Source organism: Sus scrofa, chromosome 13, assembly GCF_000003025.6.
Source record: "Sus scrofa isolate TJ Tabasco breed Duroc chromosome 13, Sscrofa11.1, whole genome shotgun sequence".
In the NCBI taxonomy this organism is placed as follows: Eukaryota; Metazoa; Chordata; class Mammalia; order Artiodactyla; family Suidae; genus Sus; species Sus scrofa.
The window spans coordinates 136,438,566-136,461,071 of record NC_010455.5 but is presented as its reverse complement, the minus strand read 5'-3'; the positions used below and the strand labels follow the sequence as shown (position 1 = coordinate 136,461,071).

General features: G+C 39.4%; 1 protein-coding gene across 13 annotated transcripts in view; it reads right to left on the bottom strand.

The window, feature by feature from the left end:
• The window catches only part of CCDC14 (coiled-coil domain containing 14), a 63,590-nt gene extending 41,533 nt beyond the window's left edge, over positions 1-22,057 (bottom strand). For 2 of the 13 annotated variants that reach the window (XR_002337868.1, XM_021070220.1), the window contains exons 1-9: positions 21,758-22,057; positions 21,465-21,521; positions 13,817-13,872; positions 13,432-13,504; positions 12,867-12,936; positions 12,649-12,774; positions 3,395-3,631; positions 3,197-3,288; positions 684-1,182 (exon numbers count right to left, since the gene is read on the bottom strand). Coding sequence is in view for 11 of the 13 variants with exons in the window: in XM_021070220.1 (XP_020925879.1) it covers positions 684-1,182; positions 3,197-3,288; positions 3,395-3,631; positions 12,649-12,774; positions 12,867-12,936; positions 13,432-13,504; positions 13,817-13,872; positions 21,465-21,521; positions 21,758-21,931 (1,384 nt within the window). In the remaining 2 variants the exon portion in view is untranslated. Of the gene's footprint in view, positions 1-683; positions 1,183-3,196; positions 3,289-3,394; positions 3,632-12,648; positions 12,775-12,866; positions 12,937-13,431; positions 13,873-20,867; positions 20,924-21,158; positions 21,255-21,464; positions 21,525-21,757 lie in introns of those variants that run through there. The other 11 variants (XR_002337869.1, XM_021070221.1, XM_021070227.1 and 8 more) reach the window with 10 other exon arrangements.

Sequence of the window (22,506 nt, the reverse complement as noted above, 5' to 3'; positions counted from 1 at the left end):
TTCTGCAGGTCTGCAAATATTGGGTATTCAATCAGTGCCTCCAGAATCAATTACTCTGTTTTTTTCTAGATGACAAATCTGTAACTCACTTCAAGCAAAAGCCATTATTTAGAATATACACACATAATGGAAACAAATGAATACAACCTGGCTCAAATATCACATAACCCCACCCTAGACATTTTTCTTGATTTAATTAAAAACCCCAAGTGAAATGAAAAGGGCATAGAAAGGTTTCAGTTCCTTCTCAAGGTGAAATTTGTTAAACATTATAACATTTGGTTATTAAAGAAATGATGAGAGGAAAATTTCTGTGCCTTTTTAAAATAGGAAAAAATTGTCATTCTATTCTAGGGAGTTAATCATATTTAGGGGTCCTGTAACCCCTTAAATTTTATCGCTACAAATTCTCTTTGGCTGAATCTTTTCAAGGTCCCTTTGATTCAAGTAGAATGAATATACACTTGCATGTAAAAGACTGTTTGATATTCCCTAGCACATTTTAAATCCACAGGAAATAAGAGGGAGCAAAACCTAAAAAATAAGAACAAAACAGACAAAATTCATTTCCTTGTTTAGCACAAGCCCTATTTCTATGGAAAATATCACAAACTCCATGTCCATGATTCTAAATTTAAATGGTGATATTCCACAGAAAATTATAAAGAAAAATACTTATCTACCTTGTTCTGCTACCAGGGCCTTGAGCTCTCCCAACAAGTATTTTATAGTTCTCACTTTTTCAGCACTCTGGTTCACATTTTTTGCCTTCCGCACATCCTTTATTCTTAAATCTCGCACATGTAGGTTTAAATCCTTTCCTTCGCTTCTGACCTCTCCTCCTTGTTCTTTAGTGCATTTGTCTTCATTAGTAGCCAAGGAAGCTGGCTGTAACAGGGGGTTTTGCTGTGTCTGACTGTCCGGATGAGAATGCAACAGTTTCATATATGTCTGGAAACACTTTAGTAGGTCCGTTTCCTTTGGAACTCTTTGTTGTGGCAGAATCCCATTAGCAAGACCCAGCTGCTGGAATGCTGGAGGAGCTGGTTTGTCAATTTGGGGCGAGCTACATGGAACTCCAAGGCTAGTACTGAAAGAATTCCTTAGAACATCATCGGTACAGTTCATCAAAACTGTTTTACCTTGTGAGGCAAACTGGTTATCACTATCAGTCTGAACTTCCTAAAGAAGAAAAAAACAAGTTAAGCCTTCAAAAATGTGAGCACTGACTTGTAAGCATTAACTATAATAAACTCAAATGAAAAATGTTAGAAAAGGCCACTTGCAGGATGGAGTTACAGATTACCAGTAAATTGAATTTTCCCCCAGCATAACATTCTAGTTTTTAAAAGCTTAATTAGTTCAGTCTGCAATATGGGAACATTATAAAGCCATGACTGAAATAGATTGTTTAGGAGTTCCTGTCGTGGCTCAGTGGTTAACGAATCTGACTAGCATCCATGAGGACACAGGTTCGATCCGTGGGTTAAGGACCTGGTGTTGCCGCGTGCTGTGGTGTAGGTTGCAAACACAGCTCGGTTCCCGTGTTGCTGTGGCTGTGGTGTAGGCCAGCAGCTATAACTCCAATTCGATCCCTAGCCTGGGAACCTTCATATGCCACTGGTGCAGACCTCAAAAAAATAAAATAAAATAAACAAAAAAATAAAAATAAATAAAATAGTCTGTTTACAAATATCACAAATAGTTTAATGGCATCGAACTAACTGGACTAACTGTTTTAGTCCACTTTAGGGACTAAAACAAACTTCCACTTTGGGAAATTACAATGTAAGAAAATAAGCCCGAATATACAAAAAAGATTTTGTAAAACATATTTATAGAAATGTTATGGTAGTAAAACACGTACTTAAATACCTAACCATAGGAGAGTAGTTATACACTACGGCATATCCACTAAACAGAGTATTAACAACTTATTAAAAAACTACAAAAAATTGGAGTTCCCATCGTTGGCTCAGTGGTTAACGAATCCGACTAGGAACCATGAGGATGCGGGTACAATCCCTGATCTTGCTCAGTGGGTTAAGGATCTGGCGTTGCCGTGAGCTGTGGTGTAGGTCACAGACGCGGCTCGGAACCCGTGTTGCTGTGGCTCTGGCGTAGGTCGGCGGTTACGGCTCCAATTAGATCCCTAGCTTGGGAACCTCCATATGCCGAGGGAGCGGCCCCAGAAAAGGCAAAAACACCAAGAAAAAAAAAAAAAAATTACAATAAAATGCTAAGGGAAAAAAAGCAATATATCAAACTGTACAAAATTTTTTATGACAATAGTTTTAAAAGAAAGCAAACTTAATAAATTAAACCAGAAAACAAAACCTACACAGAAAATTAAATGACATGCTCTATCTACATGTTAACAGCAATTTTGCCTGGGTGGTAAATATGGGTGATATCTTTTTCCACTAATTTCTTTCCCTCTCCCCTCCGCCACTGTCTTTAATCAATAGGTAAAACTTTCCTTTTTTTTTTTTTTTTTGTCTTTTTGCCATTTCTTGAGCCGCTCCCATGGCATATGGAGGTTCCCAGGCTAGGGGTCGAATCGGAGCTATAGCCACCGGCCTACGCCAGAGCCACAGCAACGCAGGATCCGAGCTGCATCTGCAACCTACACCACAGCTCTCGGCAACGCCGGATCGTTAACCCACTGACCAAGGGCAGGGATCGAATCCGCAACCTCATGGTTCCTAGTCGGATTCGTTAATCACTGTGCCACGACAGGCACTCCAGCAAAACTTTTCCTAAAAAAAAAAAAAAAAAAAAAAAAAAAAAACTTGAAAAAAATCATTGATCTTTACATCCTAGGGTATTAAGACACAATAAGCAAGGGAGTTCCCATCTTGGTGCAGTGGTTAATGAATCCGACTAGGAACCATGAGGTTGTGGGTTCGATCCCTGGCCTTGCTCAGTGGGTTAAGGATCTGGCGTTGCTGTGAGCTGTGGTGTAGGTTGCAGATGTGGCTTGGATCCTGCGTTGCTGTGTCTGTGGTGTAGGCTGGCGGCTACAGCTCCAATTGGACCCCTAGCCTGGCAATCTCCATATGCTGTGGGAGCTGCCCAAGAAATGGCAAAAAGACAAAAAAAAAAAAAGATACAATAAGCAAATTCAATTTTCTCTCTTAAGATGGCAATTTCTAAAAGCAAATTATTACTTGTATAGTCTATAAACTGTACTCACAGAATGAACCATTGGAGGGCAGGGTGGCTGCTGAGAAAACTGGACTGGGGTGGGGGTAGATAAGCCACAACTAGAATGTGTTGTGTGAGATTCTGAAAGGTAAAAGGGAGAAAAAGTCATTTACATCTCATACTGCTTATACCAGGCAACTTAATTCAAACTTATATTCATGCTTTTTAAAACATCATTCATACTGACCAGAACCAGACACAGTGTGGCAAGGTACAGTAGGAGTTCCATTAGCATTGTTCTTTGAGGGCAAGTTATTCATCAGTGACATTTGAGTCTGCACATGCTCACAGAGAGCTTGGTATATCATGGGTGAATACATTCTATAATGATCTTGCAGTGACCAATTTTGTGGTGTATCTGATGCATCTCTTTCACTGCCAGCAGAAGCTTCATTAGGTATCTGTTTCTTAATATCTGAAGATACTAATGTGGAAAAAGGGAAAAAACATTATTGAAATACGATTCTTCAAAAACTTTTACCGTAGATACTAGGGAAAAGCGGGTTCTCAGAAGCAGCTCAGTTTATCACATACTTTACAGAAGGGCTTTACCGTTATCACCCCTTTAAGAAAATCACCTCAAGTTCTTTTTTCTTAAGTAGATAATAAATTTGGTTCTCCAGTCAAAAATTATGCTACACGATGTCTTTAAAATCTCTACTAGGGAGTTGTTCTCCGGTGGCACAGTGGGTTAGGATCTGATGTTGTCACTGCTGTGGCTCAGGTTGCAGCTGTGGTGTGGTGTGATCCCTGGCCAGGGAACTTGAAAATCTCTATTAAGTGCTATTCAAAAAATTTTCCTTCAATTATTAAGAGCCCTCTTAAGGGTGTTATTTGTCTCTAAATCCAATAAAACTCTTTCACCTTGCTCCCTGTCCAGCTCATGCTCTTACTTAAGAGGGGGAATAGAACAAAAAGACAGAATACCTTGCATAACAAAAAAAATAGTAAGTCAGAGCTTTTAGAGTAAGATTAAAAGCAGATTTAATCTATACATTGGACCCTCATCAAACAATACCTTACCCTACCTAGCATTAAGTCTCCAAAGCCTGATCACAACATACTTCTCTATCCATCTTTCCATCACCTTTAGCTACGAAACTTTTCATTCCAGTTGAATTGAAAGGCCAATTAGACCTAAAACAAGTTTATCACCTTCCTAAGACATTACCCATCATGAACTGTTCCTTTCAATTCAATTCTACCTATTCACCAAAGTTTATCTGAAGGGGTCCCTCTCCCATGAAGCCTTTTCCAATCATCCCAGTCTGGTGACTGTCCTTCAACACCCCAGAGCACATACTGTCTATACAAATCATATACCTCTTGCACATTGTACTGTATTATCTTTCATTCTCTTTTCTACCTGACTAAACTATAGGCTTTTTTTTCTCCCACAGTCTTATATTAATGTATATACAAAGTAAAAATCTAGTATCAATAAACTAATACATGAAAAACAACAAAGTTTTCTACATAGCACCACTCTATAGAAAACTGTCAAAATCTATTGCTTTGTCTAATAAGATCCCCCTCCCAAATTTTTTTTAAAGACTATTAACAGATACTAGAGTGTTCTGGTTAAGTTTGGTATCAGGGTACAAAATAAATTTAGAGAAATACATAGCTTTTGGCAGTACTTACCAAAGCTAAACACATATTCTATGATACAGCAATTGTACTTCCAGGTACATACCTAACAGATATGAGTGTTTATATCTACTAAAAGATGTATAAAAGAATGTTCACAACAGCTTTATTGTAATAGCCAAAAACTGAAAATACTCAAATAGCCATGAATAGTAGAAATGGATAAATTGTGGTATACTCATATGATGGAACACTACAGAGCAATGGAAAACAATAAACTACTGATAGATTTAAACTACCTACATGAAATAAATAGACATGATGTGTGAGTCAGACATGAGACTATATAGTGTACGACTGCACGTATATGAAGTTCAAAGATAATAAAAGTATCCAATGGAGATACAAGTCAGAAAAGTGGTTACTGAAGGATGAGGAGATAGGTGATGATGAGAATATTGATGGTTGAGAGCCTAGACGGATACCGAAAATGTTCTATATTTTCATCTGGGTGGTGACTATATGGGTGTACACATACACAAAAATGCACTGAGATTTATGAACTTGCTTTTTTTTTTTTTTTGTCTTTTCTAGGGCCACACTTGCAGCATATGGAGGTTCCCAGGCTAGGGGTGGAATCAGAACTGTAGCCACCAGCCTACACCAGATCCACAGCAACGCGGGATCCGAGCCACGTCTATGACCTACATCACAGCTCATGGCAATGCCAGATCCTTAACCCACTGAGCGAGGCCAGGGATTGAACCTGCAACCTCATGGTTCCTAGTCGGATTCGTTAACCACTGAGCCATGTCGGGAACTCCTATCTTGCTCTATGAAAGTTATTTCTTAACTATTTAAAAAGTGAAAATAGTTAAAAATTTTTTAATGGCATGGAATTCCCCAAATACATATGCAATTTATTGAAAATAAAAACACTGCTAAAAGCATAAAACTTACTTTTCCTTACTTTTTGTGCATGTGTGTCTTTTTAGGGCCAACCTACAGCATACAAAGTTTCCCAGGCTAGGGGTCAAATTGGAGCTGTAGCCGCTGGTCTATGCCACAGCCACAGCAACACCGGATCCGAGCCATGTCTGTGACCTACACCACAGCTCACGGCAACATCAGATCCTTAACACACTGAGCAAGGCCAGGGATCGAACCCGCAACCTCATGGATACTAGTCAGATTCATTTTTGCTGAGCCGTGACAGGAACTCCATTAGTTTTCTTTTTTGTTGTTGTTACTTTTACTTAAGTAAAAGCAAAAAATTAAAGGCAGGGGTTCCTGTTGTGGCACAGTAGGACTGGCAGTGTCTTTGCAGCACCAGGACACAGATTCAACCTCTGGCTTGGCAGTGCTTTAAAAGATCCAGTGTTGCTCGGCCCTGGCCCAGGAACTCCATATGCTGTGAGGAGGCCAAAAAAGATTAAAAAAAAAAAATTAAAGGCAGATGAAACACTGTAATAAAAAATAAAGAAAATAATTGAAAAACAATTAATTATTTTTAGTAATTTAAAAAAATAATTTAAAAAATTAATAAAAAGACTAAGTTAATAATTGACTATGAAAATCATTAGAGATAACCGCTGCTTCCATTTTAACTGAGGTTTTACTTCCTTTTGAGAAAAACTATTCCTGTGAACCTATTTCCCCAGCCTAAATATGACCTCTAATAGTTACTAGCTGAATAACTTCTGGCAAATTATCTATGCTCTCTTGGCCTCCTCTTCCTCATCAGAGAGATGATGATAATAAGAGCATTACCTATTCCATAAGATTGTTGTGAAAAGTAATTGAGATAGCACAAGTATCAACGTCTAGCACACAGTAAGAACTCAGTAAATGTTATATCTAATACCAAATGGCTGCAGTCTTAATATAGACAATTAAATATTTCATATTCACAAATCTTCCCATCTGATAACAGTAATATACCTCTATTCATGTCCCCTTGAGGTGACATGCAGTTACAGTTATTCTTTGCTATTTGAATAGATGAGCTACAACTAATTGGTTAATAAACGTTTCTGTAAAAAAAAATTTATTAGAAACACAATTTTATAATAAATGAAGTGGGAAAGAATCCTCTAAAACATTTTAACTTTGGAATCTAAAATGATGAAGGGTGAGATCATAGGCAGCCCCTGGCCATCCAGCACATTAATCTTCTTTTCCTGATTTCTAGTTTCTCTTCTGCTCTTGGATTTCCTTTGGTTGCATAAGATAAAAATTGTCTGGTTTGAGGAATTCTCAAATTTTACACTCACAGGTCCCAAGCATTGGCTTTCACTCACCTTCTTTTCAAGGGATGGTTTTCACAATCTCTGATAAAGCTGAACTACAATATTATCCCTTTGCCAGCAGATGTCATCATCCAACATAAATTAATAAATTTCAAACATTTCTTAAAATTCAAAGCTTTAGAGCTAAAATGACTTACTTTACCTCTTTACTAACTCAATCTATATGAAACTCTACTGAGAATATTACATATTTGTATTTGAGAAAAAATCTTAAATTATCCCAAGCTATCCATAAATGGATATACATGGATATATATTTCAATATTAAAAAAAAACCCACCATCAACAACAAAATAGCCTGTTACTACACAAATACAAATGAAGTATACATTGCTCTAATTCACTATACCAAAGCATCCTACATAAACATTTTCACCAAACAAATTAGGGCAGCAGTGTCTAATTGGTGTCAGTTGATAACTAGAATTCATGAAAGGGATAGAGTCATTTATTCAGTCCTCAGAATTTTTTCTGTCCTTGAATTCTAGCTGCTGTGTAGCGCTAGATGTACAACCATTGTCTGACAGGTAAGATAATTCCTGCCACCCAAATATAGAACAAATATCTACTACATATAGGAGCTGCTGGATGCCCATTTAATTTGAAATATGTAAAAGAACACCTGGCATTGAAGGGGGAAATCAATGCTCAAAATATTATGCCTGTAGCGGTGTATTTCCCCAAAGTGAGGGCAGAAATGTAGGCCACTCAAAGTAGGGTCATGTGCCCATGCATTCAACACAGTTATCAAAATGTAAAAAGTCACTTATTTTAAAATGGTTTTTTTGTTTGTTTGTTTGTTTAAATGTCAGGAGTACTCTCAAGCAAGCTCTCAATGCACTTTTGGAACTGCCTTTTTGCCCCTTCCTCCCAATATACATCAGGGTAGGTATGTGCGGTCCATGGATGCTCAATGATCAGGCAGGTCCCAGAAAGAAAACACATAAGGAGTCCAAGGAGTTCCCATTGTGGTTCAGCAGTAACGAACCCGACTAGTGTTCATGAGGATGTGGGTTCGATCCCTGGCCTCGCTCAGTAGGTTAATGATCTGGCACAGACCCTGCTCAGATCCTGCACTGCTGTGGCTATGGCTGTCACTGTGGCGTAGGCCAGTAGCTACAGCTCTGATGTGACCCCTAGCCTGGGAACTTCCATATGCTATAGGTGCAGTCTTAAAAAAACACACACACAAAAAAAGAGTCCAAGCCCCAGAAGATAGTTAACATAAAATAGTAAGATAAGATAATGTATGTCAAAATTAAAGTGATACATAGATACTAGTTAACATGCTATAAGAGATTCCCTGAAGTCCTATTTATGCTTATCTCACTTGTACAGAGATGGAAAAGAAAACAATTGCTAAGCACGGTTTTGTGTATTTTGAGCACTATGATAACAGAACAAAAAACCTAATACTGTTTTAACAGCTGCCAATCACAAAAAAAGGAAAAAAAAAGATCAACTAAATATAGTGCCAGAGTTTGCTCAACTAAAAAAGACAGTAACTTAACCAAATGGAAAGAGGCTTCTGCTTCTGATGGGTCAACCTCAGGAATGAATAAATCAATGAGAACTAATTTCAAATACAAGGTGATTGTCCTATGGGAAGCAGGTCATTCTTTCTAAAGATGAAAGTGTAGAGGAAAGGACAATAAGAATTTTGTATCCTGATCACAGGCCAGAACTGCTGATCAGATTCTAATCCAAATAAAAATTTAATAGGGAGGCTAGATGCCAGATCTTTCTCATTTGCTCCTCCAAACTTATGCTCAATCTGTCTCCATCCTGATCTACTCTCTCTGGGATGCTGATGTATATGGATTAGATTGTTAACAGACATTCCTTCATCGGTCTCTTCTGCCTCTACACGTGTTGCTGAGTCAACTGAGGAAGTAAGGACTTGACCTAAGCCCTTTACCAAGGCCATTTCTCAGGGTTATGTTTGTAGTGAGCAACCTTGAGGGATAAGGAAATGTTTCTCCTTGAGACAAGTATAGGCTTGCTTACTCTCATTAACAAAGCAATGGAGTCCCCAAGCTCAGTGACCCTCAGCTGAAACTTAAACCTGCAGCATGTGCAGCATCTGCCTAGGTTCCATCCCATTATTTCAATGGGAACTGGCAGCAAGGAAGAACCAACACAAATACACAAACATGCTGATGTATATACTGCTTGTTATGCTATGCGTAATAAAGTCCTTTGTCTCTGACCCAAGAATCTTGTGTCTAGCAACATGCAATGATGGGTGAAGCTAGAAATTATCATGCTAAGTGAAGTCAGCCATACAATGAGACACCAACATCAAATGCTTTCACTGACATGTGAAATCTGAAAAAAGGACAGAATGAACTTCTTTGCAGAACAGATACTGACTCACAGATTTTGGAAAACTTATGGTCTCCAAAGGAGACAGTTTGGGGGGTGGGGGAATGAGCTGGGGTTGTGGGATGGAAATCCTATAAAATTGGATTGTGATGATCATTGTACAACTACAAATGTAATAAATTCATTGAGTAATAAAAAAAAAAAAAGGAAAAAAAAAAAACATGCAATGACACAGTAAGGTCAACTGACTAGCTTGTAAGAATGACAACCAAATCCCAGATATGTTATACATCAAGAGGCTTCCAATTGGGTCTGACCCAATGGGAGTCTTGGCATTATCAAGGAAAGGAAGAGGCATGAATTCAGAGTATTTAGTTCCAACTCCCTCTCTATGGGACCCCTGTGGGCTGGCTTTATCCCATGAAGCTCACTGCTCTTCTCAAGGCAGACTAATCTACACAGCAGTACCTCTGAGTCCCAGTAACCTCTTCCTCACCTTATCCCTTAAGGTCTAGTGATAATAACAGCTCTGCTGTCGCTGCTGGCACCAAGCTAGCACAATCACCTGTGGTTTTCCTATACCCCAGTCACACCTTTGTAATGTGTTTCCTTGCAAATAAACCTCAAATTATCCTAATTTGAGTGCTGCAATCCTATTTTCTGTTGGAACTCTGATAACAGTTAAGCTGGGATTCAACAAGGTGCTACTATGCCATCACTGTCAGTCATGTACATTTCAAATGAGAGTGAGGAATAGGCAATTGGTGCTACCACTCCTTTATTAGCCCCAATAAATACGCCTCTACTTCAAGAACTAGACCAGGGGTTGGCACACGTTTTCTTATCAGACCAGAGAATCAACACTTTACCCTTAGCAGGCCAGATGGTCTCTGTCAAAACTACTAAACTCTGCAACAGCAGCACAAAAGCAGCCACAGAAAATACATAAATGAATTCACAGGGCCATGCTCTGATAAAATTTTATTTACAAAATAGATAACTAAAGATTATTTATAAGACAAAATTGGCTGCAGTATGCTGATCCCTGGTTAAGACAAATGTTGTCCAATAGAAATATAATGTAAAGTGTATACATAATTTAAAATTTTTCAGTGGCTATATTAAAAAAGTAAAAAATAGGTAATATTAATCCTCATGTTTTATTCAAATCAATATAGCCAAAATAGTCACATTTCAACATGCAATTAGCATTAAACATTGATACATATATATACCTTTTTTTTTTTTGTCTTTTGTATTTTTAGGGCCACACCCACGGCATATGGAGTTCCCAAGCTAGGGGTTGAATTGGAACTATAACCGCCGGCCTACACCACAGCCACAGCAACATGGGATCTGAGCCGCGTTTCAACCTACACCACAGCTCACAGCAACGCCAGATGCTTAACCCACTGAGCGATGCCAGGGATCGAACCCTTGTCCTCATGGACACTAGTTGGGTTTGTTCACCACTGAGCCACAACAGAACTCCTAAACACTGAGATATTTTATTTTTTGTATTAAATCTTCATACTTTGTATTTTACTACAAAGCATATCTCCATCTAGATGGTAAATTTTCACCAGAAATCCTCAATGTGTATTTAGATTTAATAAAACTTAGAGTTAAAAAATAGATTTACTTACCTAAGTTATTCTAAACATACTTTAAAGTTTTCTAATAACTAGATCACATATCAAATTTATTCAAACTTAAATTTAAATTAATTAAAGTAAAGTAACATTTATAATTCAGCTCCTGGGAGTGCTCAGTGGCCACGTGAGGCTAGAGACTGCCATCTTGAGCAGACAATACAGGCTAAATGAGTGGCCTCCAAGATGAGTCAATTATTTCCTATACTTCATCTCCCTATCTCAGGACCATTGCAACATCAGCCTCTAGTCCTTTGAATGCTCTACCCTTATTTTCTCAGTCTCTTTGACCAGATCCAGGGTTGGTTAAGCTGAATCTAAGCATTAACTGTTGTGCTCAAGTTTTTTGGCTCACCTAAACTATGGAACTAGCTGTTTCCATTCTCAACCATCTGAATTCCAAGCATGGACTTTTCCATCTCCATTTTGGGCTATCTTGTTCTCTAGGCCTCCAGGGAACAACATAATCAAAACTTGCTTATTCTAAACTGCTTTTGTGGAGCTCCTGTTGTGGCTGATTGTGTTACGAACCTGACCAGTACCCCTGAGGATGTAGGTTTGATCCTTGGCCTTGCTTAGTGGGTTAAGGATCTGGCATTGCCACAAGCTGCAGCATAGGTCACAACGTGGCTCAGATCCCTTGTTGCTGTGGCTGTGGTGTGTAGGCCGGTAACTGCAGCTCTGATTCGACCCTTAGCCTAGGAACTTCCACATGCTGCGGATATGGCCCTGGAAAGCAAAACAAACACACAAACTGCTTACTGAATTATTACACTCAATTAAGTCAGTAAGTTAACTGTGAGGGTGTAAAACATCCTTGGCTACATTCACTGTCAATTAGTGGCAGGCCTTCTTTCCTTACCTATCTATCCAACGTGGAATTTTATCTTCCTATTTACATCTTCTAACTGTGCAGCTTAAAAAGTTGAGCTACAGAACTTACCTAGAATATACGTATATAAAAAAATAAACAAAATAAAATATATGTACATAAAATACTTTAAAACCGTATGTACACACACAAAACCTAACCAATTTGTGAATATCAACAGAAACAAGGGGCAAGGAGATAACCACATACCTCCCAAATGTCATTCTGTTTTTGAATCATCTCTCCTACAAAACCTAGCTACTTTTTTTTTCTACTTTCCTCTTGGGAAAATGATAGTTAAAAAAAAGCAACTTCTCAACAATTAGAAACCGAATAAAGACAAAAAAAGCCTGAACACACACACCTGAATAACACAATTAAGTATTGCATTTAAATAAATAAGATGGAGTCCCGACGTGGCGCATCAGAAACAAATCTTACCAGGAACCATGAGGTTGCGGGTTTGATCCCTGGCCTTGCTCTATGGGTTAAGGATTTGGCGTTGCCGTAAGCTGTGCTGTAGGTCGCAGACAAGGCTGGCTCAGATCCAGTGTTGCTGTGGCTGTGGCATAGACCAGCGGCTACAGCTCCAATTTGACCCCTAGCCTGGGAACCTCCATACGCTGTGGGGGCAGCCCTAAAAAAAACCACAAAAGACAAAAATAAATAAATAAATACGAGAAAAAATACTTACAAATTTCTTTCCGGACTACTGAAGGAACAGTGTGTTGTTTTTCATGTCCTTTCTTTTTAGATCCACATCTTTTGCTTTCTAAAGGTCTGGGGTTATATCTATTTTCTGAATATGCTATTTCTGAACCTATTAATAATTAAAACAAAAATTCATTAGCCCTAATAGAACTATGTAATTGAGAAAAAGTGATCAGCAAAGAAGCATTTAAAAAGTAAAACCTGAATCTTCATTTCTCAAAATGTCCCGTAGCAAAGAAGCACAACCATCAAGCCCCTGTACTGTTTCACTCTGTAAGGAGAAAGTCATTTAGAAATTTGTACATAAAATTTTAACACAGGAAAAAAAAAAAATCTGTAATTTAAAAATCCCCTTATTTAGAAGCAATTTATTATTGGTAGAAACGTTTTAAAGCAAAAAGCCTTCATTCTTTTTTTGGTTTTTTTTTTTTGGCATATAGAAGTTCCCAGGCTAGAGGTCAGATCTGTGCTGCAACTGCCAGCCACAGCCACAGTCACAGCAACACAGGATCCAAGCCACATCTGTGTGACCTACACCACAGCTCATGGCAATGCTGGATCTTTAACCCACTGAGAGAGACCCCGGATTGAACCCACATCCTCATGGATACTAGCTGGATTGTTACTGCTAAGCCACAATGGAAACTCCATGAAGCCTTCATTCTCCCTTAGGGCAATTAATACTTCACCATTGAATTCCTCCTTCTTAGCTTTCACCTGAAAACTAATTAAAGTAGTATATGTTGTATCTACTATTTAATCTTACCTGACTTTCTGAATCAGAATGAGTGGGATAGCCAGAATCTGCATTAAGACGGGATATCTTTCTTAAATGAGTCCTAAAATACAAGTTTGTTAGTATTTTTACAAATAATACAAAAAGTTTTTTTCCCCAAAATGTATTATAGTCATTTTTCTTTCCAGGAAAGGCTGGATAAGAAAGCTTGTCCAACCCTGGAAATGATGGATCTATGCAGGACTTCATTAAACACTAAAATGATCAATATGGGAAGATAAAAATGCTTCCTCCCCGGAGTGGTGAAATAGAGAACCTATCTAGTTTTCAGGGGTAGGCAAAATTTAGGCCAGCCCAAAGATCTGAAAATACTTTTTCAGAGTTCCTGAAGTTGTAAACTTCTTTAGGTACTCACCCTTTCTTTCTGTTTGTTAACTTAGCAGGTCCAGTGTGCTTTCCTGAAGATAATACCTATGAAAATAATGCATTATGTTGTAGTAGATAAACAAATATTTTATTATATTCTCAGTACACTGTTTTGACAAAACCCAAAAGTTTGTTTCGTTTCCTTTTTTTGTGATAAAACATACATAAAACCTACCAATTTAGTCATTTTAAAGTGTACAGGAGTTCCCGTCGTGGCGCAGTGGTTAACGAATCCGACTAGGAACCATGAGGTTGCGGGTTTGATCCCTGGCCTTGCTCATTGGGTTCAGGATCCGGCGTTGCCGTGAGCTGTGGTGTAGGTTGCAGATGCGGCTCGGATCCCGCGTTGCTGTGGCCCTGGCATAGGCCAGTGGCTACAGTTCCGATTTGACCCCTAGCCTGGGAACCTCCATATGCCGCGGGAGCGGCCCAAAGAAATAGCAAAAAGACAAAAAAAAAAAAAAAAAAAAAGTGTACAGTTCTGTGGCATTAACTACACACATTATTTTGCAACTATCACTACCATCCGTCTTCAGAACTCTTCCATCTTCCCAAACTGAAATTCTGTACCCATTCATCATTAACCTCTCGTCCGCTAAGCCCTGGCAGCACCCTTTTACTTTGTGTTTCTATCAATCTGACTGCTCTGGGAAGCTTATATAAGTGGAATCATACAGTATTTGTCCCTTTTTATTTTGCTTAGCATAACAATATCAAGGTTCATCCATGTTGAAGTATGTGCAAAATTTCTTGTTAAAGCTGAATAATATTTCATTTTATGTATCATATTAATTTTTAATAAACCCCACAAATATAATTGAACTTTTATAAATAAATAATTTGTTCTTTACAAAATGTTGAGCAAGCAACACATACAATTTGTTCCTTAAGTCTACCTAAGCAGAAGGTGAAGCTAAGATATTTTAACTGGGAGTACCTACTACAGTAAGTGTGGACTATATTCATTCCCTCAATATGTTCTACATTCCCCATCTTTTTTTTTTTTTTTTGCTTTTGAGGGCCACACCACAGCATATGGAGGTTCCTAGGCTAGGGGTCGAATTGGAGCTACAGCTGCCGGCCTACGCCACAGCAGATCCAAGTCAGGACTGTGACCTACACCACAACTCAAGGCAACGCTGGATCCTTAACTCAGAACAAGGCCAGGGATTGAACCTGCAACCTCATGGTTCCTAGTTGGATTTGTTTCCACTGCGCCACGACGGGAACGCCCCCATTCTTCTTAACATATAAGTTAATTCAAGATACAGGGCAGAGTTTAAAACTCTGATTCTATTTATCCACATCCTTTTGAATGCCTAACAAGACTAGCACGTGAAAACTCTACCATTTCTCTTTGCCTACATCTCATTCTTTTTTTTCTTTTTTTAAATTTTTTGTCTTTTTGCCTTTTCTTGGGCCGCACCTGCGGCATATGGAGGTTCCCAGGCTAGGGGTCTAATCAGAGCTATAGCCGCCGGCCTACACCACAGCCACAGCAACGCGGGATCCGAGCCAAGTCTGCAAACTACACCACAGCTCACGGCAACACCGGATCCTGAACCCAATGAGCAAGGCCAGGGATCAAACCCGCAACCTCATGGTTCCTAGTCGGATTCGTTAACCACTGCGCCACGAGGGGAACTCCTCAATCTTTCTTTTTAAATGCATATGTTTTCTAATATTGAATTTTAAAAGTAACTTAAGTGGGCTTCTTTTATGTAAAATAAAAAAAAATATGTATTTGCTTATACATGTACCAATATATTGAGAGTTATATAAGAAACAGTTAATTGTAGTTACCTGTATAGAGAGAAAAAGAATCTGGAGGACAGAGCAAGGGATACTTTCCACGGTATACCTTTTTATATCTTAATAACTATTTATTTATTTATTTATTTATTTTTTAGTGTGGCCATACCCATATTATGGGTAGTTCCCAGGCCAGGGACTAACCCATGCCATAGCTGCAGCAACACCAGGTCTTTTAATCCTATGCACTGGGCCAAGGATCGAACCCATACTTCCATGACCCTAGTCACTGCAGTTGGATTTTTAACCCACTGTGCCACAGTGGGAACACCCTATTTTAACAATTTTATATCAGATAAATATAATCTCTATTCAAAATATAATATTTAAAAGACATTAAATTTCCTACTCATTCCCTCATCTTATCCTCCAGGTGCAGGCACTGTTGGCAGTTACATTTATGATTTTTCAAGGCCGTACCTGTGGCATGTAGAAGTTTCCAGGCTAGGGGTCAAATCAGAGCTGCAGCTGCTGGCCTATGCCACAGCCACAGCAACGTGGGATCTAAGCTGCATCTGCGACCTACACCACAGCTCACAGCAACATCAGATCCTTAACCTACTGAGTGAGGCCAGGGATCAATCCTGCATCCTCATGAATACTGGTATGAGCCACAACCGCTTAGCATAATTTCATACTAAGATAGCTGTGAGCAGCTAGCTACTATTCAAACTTTCTGGAGTTATATAATATTCTATTATTTGCTTGAATATGTACTCCCTCCTTTTAAGAACGCTACTGAGAACATACTTTGTAAATTGGGTTGATACAGTTCACGTCTCCTAAAGATAACTTGGAATATGATGGAGTCATGAAGCCAGCAGTGAGAACCAATGTTGGAGGACATAAGATCCCATGTAACATAGATCCACCGGTCTCTGCATGGGCCCCTCGGTGTCCTTCCCTTCACAATATCTGTGTGAATGTCCTGGGCAGGACCATAATCAAAAGCCAAACTACTATACTGCTAAGTCTAACTACCATAATAATTATCTTTCAAAATTAAGAAAGTATACTAAGATAAATGTATGGCAAATGGCCTGTGTAAGATTGTATATAGTATTTCTCAAAAACAAATAAACAAACAAAAAACAAACAAAAACACATAAGGTTATATTACAGAAAATCAGGCAAAAAATAACAGTCAGGATAAAAGCACGCTGCAACAGTATCATACTGGCACATTTCCTTCAAATTTGTTTTTGCATTCTTCTTTTTATGGCCATACCCTCGGCATATGGAAATACCTAGGCTAGGGTTGGAATTGGAGCTGCAGCTGCCAGCCTACACACCACAGCCATAGCAAGTCCAGATCCAAGCGACATCTGCAACCTACACTGCAGCTTGCAGCAATACTGTATCCTTAACCCACTGAGCAAGGCCAGGAGATTGAACCCACATCTTCATGGATACTAGTCGGTTTCTTAATCCCCTGAGTCACAATGCGAACTCCTATACTGTTTTGAAATAATAGCACAAAAGAAATGTATACACATCATCACAGCTCCCCAGCTCTTGACATTTTACTACATCTGCCATGTCCTCTTTCAAAAAAATGCACAGTATTACTTTTTGTCTGAATCATTTCAAAGTTGCAGACATGATACCCTTTATATTTAAATATTTACTCCTAAATATTTCCTAAGAACAATGTCACTCATATAACCCAAGTGTAATGATCAAAATCAGGAAATTAACAGTGAAATCATACTATAATCTAATCTACAGATCTTACTCAGTTTGCCAATTATCCCAATACTCTCCTTTATAAAAAAAAAAAAAAAAAAAAAAAAACAAACACATCTGGCCCACGTTCAATCCAGGATCATATATGTTGCATCTTAAATTGTGATTATGTCCTTAGTCTCCTTTAATCTGTACAGTTCCCCAGGTTATCATCCGTCATCTTTTACAGCCTTGACATATTCAAAGAATATGAGCAGTTACCTCAGTACAATGTCCCTCTGGACGTTTAGACTCATCTGCTTCCTCATGATTAGTTTCAGGTTGTGTTTTTTGGCAGGAATACCACAAAAGGGATATTGTATCCTTCTCAATACAATAGGAACAGGCATATATGATGTCAGTTTGTCCCATTATTGGCGATGTACACTTTAATTATTTAAGATGGTGCCTGCCAGATTTTTCACTACAAGGTTACTATTTTTACTGCTGCAAATATTAAGCATTTTGTGGGGAGATACTTTGAGATTATGCAAACATCCCATCCATCAAACTTTTATCTAGTAGTTTTAGCATCCACTGAGGATCTTTCCTTAATCATTTGTCAAGTGGTTATTTATACTAACTTCTATCATTCCTTTCACATTTATTAGTTGGCATTCCACTTTAGTGAAGTACTTCACTTGTTAGTATGAACTCATTGACTCCTATGTTATTTAGTGATGCGTTATTATTACTTATATTGATGCCCAAATTGTCCCAGATGCTGTCAGTAGGAGTCTCTTCAAACTGGCTTCTGTATCATTTTAGTATGTCATTATTTTTAAGCTACTCTTCGCTGCCTAGTTTTCAGGTGTACAACACAATATTAACTAGAGTATGGTGCTGTATAGCAGATGTCTAGAACTTATTCACCTTGCATAACTAAAATGTATATTTATTTCTATTCCCTCCTCCCTCCAGTCCCTGGCAACTACCATTCTCCTCTCTATGAGTCCTACTATTTTAGATACTTTATATAAGTGAAATGATGCAATATTTGTCCTGTGACTGGCTTATTTCATTAGCATAATACCCTTAACGTTCATTCATGTTGCAGATGACAGGATTTCCTTCGTTTTTAAGACTGAAAACTATTCCACTGCTTTGTATCCATTAACCCATCAATGGACATTTAGGTTATTATCACATCTCTGCTATTGTGAATAATGTAATAAAAATGAAGTGCAAATATCTCTTCAAGATCTTGTTTTTCATTCTTTTGGATAAATATCCAAAGTTGGACTTCTGGATCATATGACAGTTCTATTTTTAATTTTTGAGGAAACTTCATATGGTTTTTCACAGCAGCTGCATCACTCTTTAACATTCCCATCAACGGTGTACAAGGGTTCAAATTTCTCCACATCCTCACCAACACTTATTTTCTGGATTGGGGTTTTTTGTTGTTGTTGTTCTGCTTTTTTTGATAACAGCCATCCTAACAGGTATGAGGGTAGGATTGTGGTTTTGATCTGCATTTCCCTAAAGATAGTGATGTTAAGCATCTTTTCATATGTGTTGGTCATTGGCATGTCTTCTTTGGAGATATATCTATTCAAGTCCTTTGCCCATTTTCCAATCAAGTTATTTGGGTTTTGTTATGGAGTTGTAGGTGAGACTTATTAATATATTTTGGTTATGAACCCTTTATCAGATATATGGCTTACAAATATTTTTTTCCATTCCATAAGCTGCTTTTTCACTCTGCTAACTGTTTCCTTTGCTGTGCAGGAGCTTTGTATTTTGATGTATCCAGGTTCATCTTATAATTTCTCTGCCTCAGTCCTGGAATTAGCCATTTTTCCAAGAAGTCATGGTTCCTCTTAGTGAACACCAGTATTTAAAAACCAAGATACAGGCACCAGATGTGCTCTGCTACTGGGGCTTCATATGAATTATTTATTTAGTCATCATGACTAGACAGTTGCAATTTTGAATCTTGTGTTTTTCAAACTTTTTAAATGGTTGTATAGCATTTTCTTAAGTGGAAGTAATATATCCTTGGTTTACTTCATATTTTTCACAATTAAAAAACAAACCTGAAATGAACCTTTTCATATACTGAAAATAGCCTTTCATATTCAGGACTAAAAGTTTAATTATTTGGTAAAAGGTTATTAGTCATCTAAAGGCCATAGATACACACTGCAAAACTGCTTTCCAAAAGAAGAGCCCCAAAAGGCAATGCATCAGAGAATCAGTTTTTTAATCTCATATTTACTTACACTAGATATTATTATTAAACTTTTTACTCACTGATTGAGAAAAATGTAAGTATTTCTTAGGAGTCATATCTCCTACCAACAAGTGTGAGATAAGGTTACCTTAATGGAATAATTTAGAGGGTACTAAAGCCTTTCATTACCACTTAATCCACATCCTGTGATTGTTATTACTTCTGTGAGGCAGAAGCCTAAATTTCAGAAACAGTAGCTTGTTCAGTCGTGCATTTAATGAAATACAGACTAAGGTATAAAAGAATGGGCTCTGGTACCAGATATGTGAATCTGAATTCTGTTTCCTCTGCTAATCAGTTGTCTTAACTACAGGGAAGTTATCTGAACTCCATCCCTCAATTATCTCATGTATAAAATGAGGGTAATAGTATCTACTTCCTAATGCTCTGTGAAGATTACATGAACAGTTACATGTGATATGTAAAAGCACTTAAAGTAGTACCTGTCACATAAGCGGGATGTAAATGGTAGCTGCTATTATTATCATTAAGACAGTAATAAACTAAGTGTTTTCAAGGGGACTAAATTATGTTATTTTATGTCAAGTGTGAAACAGATGTTTTACCAGGTTCTTTCCTTTAATCTCCTCAATTCTCTGTGGCAGAATTTTATACCCATTTTACAGATAAGGAAAAGGAGTCTCAGAGAAGTACAAAGTACTTTGCTTACTATCACTGTGATAACACTGGCAGAATTGGAATATGGATCTGCAGGTGACTGTGACTACAAAAAAACATATCCGGAGTTCCCGTCGTGGTGCAGTGGTTAACGAATCCGACTAGGAACCATGAGGTTGCGGGTTCGGTCCCTGCCCTTGCTCAGTGGGTTAACGATCCCACGTTGCCGTGAGCTGTGGTGTAGGTTGCAGACGCGGCTCGGATCCTGCGTTGCTGTGGCTCTGGTGTAGGCCGGAGGCTACAGCTCCGATTGGACCCCTAGCCTGGGAACTCCACATGCGGCGGGAGCGGCCCAAGAAATAGCAACAACAACAACAACAACAAAAGACAAAAGACAAAAAAAAAAAAAAAGGAAAAAAAAAAAACAAAAACATATCCTTCCCCCTTCCTGACTGCACATACTCTGAGTTCATTCAATACAAAAAGATAAGGGTGGGGCTGGTGTGAAAATACTCATGAAGAAAGTCTTCAGCCAGGTCTTGAAAAAAAGTCTAAGGGTGGCTGTGGTGTGGACATATGTAAGGAGGAATAAGATCACTCCAAGTAGAAGGGCTATGTGAGGAGTAGCTGATTCTTATTGATCGATTACCTGAAAATACAGTGTTAAGCTGTTCAGCAGTGCAGAAGAATAGCAATGTCTCTAGCCTGAAAAGTGATTTGATAAAGGTTAGTAAGGACACAAAAGGAGCGCAAAAGGGCACCCAAACAATGGAAATGGGAGAGTGCTAGACAAGACTTCAAGAAGTGATCCTTGATCTGAGGGACAGGAAATGGGAAATGGAGGTATCAGGGCATTCTAGGCTGAACAAAGCACAAAAGTATGGAAGCCTGAGAGAACAGGAGCATCCAAGGCACCGTAGAACACAAAGGTGAAGAGTACCGTACGTAACGCGAATGAGGGTAGTGGCTGGTAAGGAATGCTCAAGCCACATCAAAAAATGGCTGTGTTGACAGGCAAAAGAATTGAGATTTCATCCTGAAAAAAAGAAAAGAGAAGTGTTCCTGAGAGGAGAAATGATGAGAGTCATGGCTTTGAAAGGGAAAAGGCCTAATACAGGGACACAATTGGAAGAATTTTTTTTTTCTGTCAGTAAAACACTAGCTGACCGAAGATCAGCTAACGGAGGCACTTGGAAGAGCCGAGAACCTGGAGTTGATGCAACGAGGCTTGGAGCGGTTAACTCACCCGACCCAGCGGCGGAGGTTGGACTCGAACCCCGGGCCCCACACCAAAGGCAGCGCTCTGGAGGACCACAACGATTAAAACAGAAAATAGGTCTGTGGACTGAGCGTTCGGACGTTAAGATCAGGTGCCACCACCTCCGACCCCCGTCTCGTCTCCTCGCCCAGCATTTTTTACGCGGGAGCATTGCCTTTGTTTTTATTTTTTCAAGTGGGGTTTTGCACTGCTCCCGGCCCGAGAACTCCCTCAGTCCCTCTCCGCCCCCAGAGTGGACGCCTCAGGTCCGCAGACCTCACCTGGCCCGGCCGAGATCCCGACCTAACCATCTCTCGCAGCTTCAGAAAAGTCCAGAGGGAGCGAAGCAAATAGGCACGGTGAAAAGAATTAACCGCCGCGGACTCCCAGCGGCCCTCGGCCCGCCCCCCGAACTTCCGCTTCCGGGAAGGAGCCCGCGGAACGCCGCGCTTCATCGTCTCGGGAGCGCAGCCAAGGCTTCTCCCCTAACTTCAGCCCAGCTCTCTGGGCTTGCGCAATAGACCCCTGCCAGCCCAGGCTCGTCACACTCGGGCTGAGGGTGCGAGAAGCTCACAGAACGCGGGCGAGCGCGGCGGGACCGGGGGAGGGAAGGGAAGGGCAGGGCGGGGGGGCGGGAGGGGACGGAGCTGGGCGGGGCGGGGAGCTGGAGCGGTGGGTGGAGCCGGGTTCCAGGCCACCTGGGAGGAGTTCTCCGTCCTGCAGCGGGAGCTTCTGGTGGAGAACCCTGCCTCAGCAGCGGGAAGTGGTGGCGGGGACCCGCCAGGACCTGAGAAAGGGACTGGGGTAGAGGGTGGTTAGGTTTCAGATGGAATTGCACTGACCGTGGGATTTGATTCTGTATTTTTAGTTCGTGTTTTTGTATGCCATTGTGAATGTTTTTGTTCTTGATGGTCAATAAAAATCAACCCTCAGTTTCCTTATCATTGCGTAATTCTGACGGCCATTTCACATCTTTCATTATGTGACTCTTGATTTCAGAACAGTGCTTATTAGTTGGGATTTTGGTTTT